Below are 4,998 nucleotides of genomic sequence, written 5' to 3'. Positions count from 1 at the left end.
AGCCTTGGAGGAGATTATGTTGAGAAATAAAAAAAAAAATTCTTAAAAACGTTGTTTTTCTTGGTCAGGCCGGAAACTTATCAATCCACCCTCGTATAGTGACCGAGGGTACTGAACTCACATTTTCACAAAAATCTATATCTGCAAGTGCATGCACACTTTCTGATCCCCTTAATCGAATGAAAAAAAACTAAATGTGCTATGACCTTGAATTTAAAGTTGGTTTATGCGCACCGTGGACTGTTAACAGAACCATAATAAAAATTAAATCGACAATTATCAGACAAACTACTTTTCGTTGTTCACAAAATTCTGGTAATTCTGGTAATATAGCAAAATAATGTTTATATTATTCCATTACAGAATAAAGTCCCGTCTATAAACTAAGTTACACATTTGATGGGGAAGGGATTTCGCCAAAAATTACAGTTAGACACAGAGTACGTTTCCCGATGATAAATTTAAAATAAATGAACAGAACCTAATTAGAAAATTAAATTATGATTATCTAAAAAGTGTACTATAATATCTCTACTATATATTTCTTGTTTCATTGAAAATTCTTTTGGGTCAAAAATTCAATATCTTGGTTGAAAATGGAACTACTTTGTTAAAATTCAATTTTCTTAGTTGAAGATTCATCTTTTTTTCTTTAAAATTTGGCTAATTCTTTTTCATAACATTAATTTTATTGTTTTCAAAATCATTGTTTGAAATTAACTAAATATTTAATTATTGAATTTATTATGTAAAATTGATCTTATCTAGAAAACGCTTCTTTTTGTCTTGAAAATTCAAAAATTTGGCAGAAATTTTTTTTCAATGCATATTGTTTGTTCAGAATCGAATTTATCTTTACAGGTTAACGATTTGTCTATTTCGATAAAGTCACATTTTTTAGTCAAAAATTCATCATTTTAGTGTGAAACTTCATCTTCAATTAATTTTTGCCTAAATGTTCAACTATGTGAATTCGTCATTAATTTAGTTTACTTTTTTTTCAATGAATCCCCTTATTATTTTCTTTTTTCTCAAAAAATTTCCTCTGTTTACGTACAATTTTTGGTTAAGTAGCTTTTCGTGGATGCCTGGTGGAGAGGGGGGTGGGGTAAATACAGCCGTAAACGAGAGGAGAGGGGGAGTACAAAATATTTAAAAAATTTTAACATAGTTCATGGACAAATCCTAAGTAATAATACTATTTTTTAACTTGACCCCATTGTTACTTGAACATCAAAAATAAAACAATGTTCTTCAATTTATTAGTAACTTCATAAATAACATTATTGCAGTATTTTAAAATTATGAAAAGTTGCTAGTCTGATATTCACGAATGGTACTGCAAATTAAAGAAATTTTTCGTATGATTAATTTGTTAAAAAAACCTTAGTTCAAGTTTAAATGATTTGAAAGTTAATATTATTCAAGAATTTTGTTAAATACCTATTTTTTTAAATTAAGGTTTCAAGAGAATAAATTAAATTACTTTCTCCCCATCTTACTTCATCTTAAATAATGAAGAATTGTTTAAGACTTTTAAGTGGAAGGAGTTGACAAAAGTACGCATTTAATTACCTGTTGCGCCGCATTCTGAAGATTTAATAGTGGCTCCGAGCTTCTCTTGAGGAAAAGCCTAAGTTTATTTTCGCGCGCCGGTGGATCTTTTTTTCGCTGAGGACTCGGTGCCTGATACAGCATTTTGTGAAATACTCTATAAAAATAAGAAAATACTTTATTTATTAAAATTTATTTATAAAAAAGAGAAAAAAGAATTTTGAAAATACAGAAAGATTATTATTTTTAACTGTTTAACGCAAATTTTAAAATAAAATAAAAAATTACTAATTATACAAAATTCATTTCATTTTTAATAAAAAATATGAATGTCCGTCAAGCAATACGAACAGAACCTATTTTTGTGCAAATATTGTAAATATTTCTTAAAATCAAATGATTTTTTAAATAAAAATAACAATTTTAAGAAAAAAACACTAACATACCATAAACAACAATGGTTAAAGATCATAAAGCGTCTTTTAAATGTAATTTTTTTGAAATATTTTAATCACCGTTTTTCAGTATTTTTTAATGCCAAAAATACAAAAAATTTAGAATTCAGTCACTCAGAATGACAATCTGAACAATAATGATAATCTAAATATCTTAAATAAAAAATATCAATATTAAATAAAAAATATCAATTTCCGATGAAAAATACTAACACAATCCAAAATTTCTGATAGATAATATTTTTGTTTAAAAATACATATTTTTTAGGTAAATCTGACATAAGCTAAACATGTTTAAATTTGTAATCCCGTTTGAAATTTTGTTTATTATTAAAATTACCAATTTCTGATCAAAAATACTTAAATAATCCCAAATTTATCAAAGACTAAAAATTTCATGCAAATTATAATGATTTTTGTTTTAAACTACACCTTTTTTGTGTCAAATGATAAAATAACCTAAAATTCTTTCAAAATTTTATTTTTTCTCAAATAGTCAATGTTCCTTAAAATATCATTTATTTTCAAAACTGAAAATAGTAAATTCCGACAAAAAAATTTCACATAATCCAAAATTGTTGAAAAATTCTAAATCTTGTTAAAAATATAATGATTTTCGCTTTAAAATACCAATATTTGGTGTAGAATGGTAACATAACCTGAAATTGTTAAAATATATAAATCTGTTTCTGAACCTAGTTATTAAAAATACCAATTTACGATGATAAACACCAAAATAATCCAAAACTGTTAAAATATTGTTAATCATTATCAAATTCTAATGATTTTTTTTAAATGCGAATTTTTTCATTTTATAGTATGAATTCTATAACATTATAAAAAAAGCCAAAACAATATTTTTTGTAATAAATCAAAATTGATATGTTAACTTCAAATTTAAATGATTCAAGGTTAATTTTATTTTTGAAGTCTAATGACTTCTGTTTATAATAAATATCGCTCAAATTTTGTAAACATTTTCTTCACTTAAAATATTTTTGATAAAAAATGCTAATTTTCAATAAAAATTCAATAACATAACATTTGTTCAAAATGTTAAGCCCTCTTTAAAACTTACTGTTTTTGTTTTATTTAAAATCACCAATTTCGTTTAAGAAATGTAAACTTAACCTAAAAGGGTTCGAAAATTATCATTCTTCTTTGAAATCCATACCGATTTCTGGTGAAAATAGCTGGTATAATATAAAATTTTACACAAATTTAAAATCTTCTGGAAATATAATTATTTTTTATAAATATTCATTTTTTCCATTTTTAAACGATAACATAGCTTAAAATTCTTAAAAATGACGTTAATCTTATTCGAAACTATTTTTTTTATTAAAAATATACAACTTTCTGAAAAAAAATTAAAATAATCCAAGATTTTTAATGATTGTAAATACTTTTCAAATTGTAATGATTTTTGTTTAAAAATACAAGTTTCTGGTGTGAAACAGTAACGTAACCTAACATTTCTTTAAATTGTAAATTTTTCAAACCAAATGATTTTTGTTTACAAATTACATCTTCCAGTAAAAAAAGCTAAAATAACTGAAAAACGAAAGACTTTCGAAAATTCTATATTTTTTAAGTAAAATAATATATAACAATATATAATATAACCTAAAATCATTGGAAATATGGAATCCTGCTGATGGTTTTTTATTTAAAAATTCTAATCTAAAAATAATATTTTCAAGCGAAAACTATTGAATTAATATGTATATTATCTACAATAATTAATGAGATAATTTTATTACTTTTCAAGTTCGAGTATTATCTTTCGGAAAAATATACCTGATTGCAAATTTCCTTTCAGGAAAAAATTCCAGATTTTAATTTTCTCCCCCGGTAAAATATTTCGAATTTTATTTTTCTCTTCCAGCATAATTGGCCAGATTCTAATTTTTTCTTCCAGCATATTTTATCGTTAACTAAGTTTCTTTTTCGGCAAAATTATAATGAATTCCAACAAATTTATTGTGCAGATTTCGGAAGAGAGAATTAAAATCCGGCAAAATATGCCGGAAGAGAAAAATATCCCGGAATTGAATTCTGGCAGAAAATTCCGAAATTTTTAAACAAAATGTTAGAAAAAAATGTACCTGCTTCTTGCGGCCAGAACTGCCTTGACGGCACAAACTGGCTCTCTTGTGTCGCCGACGAGGAAGGTTACGTCGCAAAGTTCCGGCATACTTGCCAGAAACTTCATGTCGTCAGCGAGGCCGCTTTTGTTTTCAAAAGTTGAGTAATCCGACTCGTCGGTTACCCCCGACCCCGAAGCCTCCGGCATCGAGCCTTCAATTTCCTTTAAAAAAATAATTCAAATAATGTTTGAAGAATTATTCGAAATTGAAATTTTTTATTGAAAATTTCTAACATTGCAACTTATGCATTCAAATTTAAACAATTCGTCAATTTAAATATTAAAAGCCTTTAAAAGAAAATTAAATTTACACAACTTTTTCTTATTTTATAGTAACTATTTTTTTTAATAATATAAAATAAAAATAAATACTGTTTATAATTGATGAAAATTGATAAAAATTTATGTTTTTGAGATCTAATTTGTTTTGGTTTAAAATCACCGATTTTTCTGTGAAAACCGTTAAAATAACCTAATGTTGTTCTTAAGTGTTAACGATAATCTGAAAAATCTTATTATTTTTATATTAAAAATACACAGTGGCGATAAAAAATGCTGATATAATCCTAGATTATTAAAAGATTCTAAATCTTCTTCATTTATAATGATTTTTATCTCAAATGGCTAATTTCTGATGTAAAACTCTAAACTAACATGAAATCATTCAAATTTACAAATTACGTTATGATCGAAAGATTTTTTCTCAACTTTAAAAAATTGAACAACTTTAACAACATCCAAAAACTTAAATAGTTAATATAATTTAATCTTTAAATTTTAATTTTTTTAAATACCAATTTCTTATGTAAATTGCTAACATAACTCAAATTATCACGAATT

General features: G+C 24.9%; 1 protein-coding gene across 1 annotated transcript in view; it reads right to left on the bottom strand.

The window, feature by feature from the left end:
• LOC117174943 (serine-enriched protein) overlaps positions 1-4,305 on the bottom strand; it is a 42,292-nt gene extending 37,987 nt beyond the window's left edge. The window contains exons 1-2 of the mRNA XM_033364406.1: positions 4,118-4,305; positions 1,576-1,711 (exon numbers count right to left, since the gene is read on the bottom strand). Of these exons, the coding sequence (XP_033220297.1) occupies positions 1,576-1,711; positions 4,118-4,305 (324 nt within the window). The remainder of the gene's footprint in view (positions 1-1,575; positions 1,712-4,117) is intronic.
• Between the last annotated feature and the right edge of the window lie 693 nt (positions 4,306-4,998).

The sequence above is a fragment of the Belonocnema kinseyi genome, chromosome 6 (assembly GCF_010883055.1).
Source record: "Belonocnema kinseyi isolate 2016_QV_RU_SX_M_011 chromosome 6, B_treatae_v1, whole genome shotgun sequence".
Lineage (NCBI taxonomy): Eukaryota > Metazoa > Arthropoda > Insecta > Hymenoptera > Cynipidae > Belonocnema > Belonocnema kinseyi.
The sequence above is the reverse complement of the archived record's forward strand: the minus strand, read 5'-3'. Positions and strand labels throughout refer to the sequence as shown.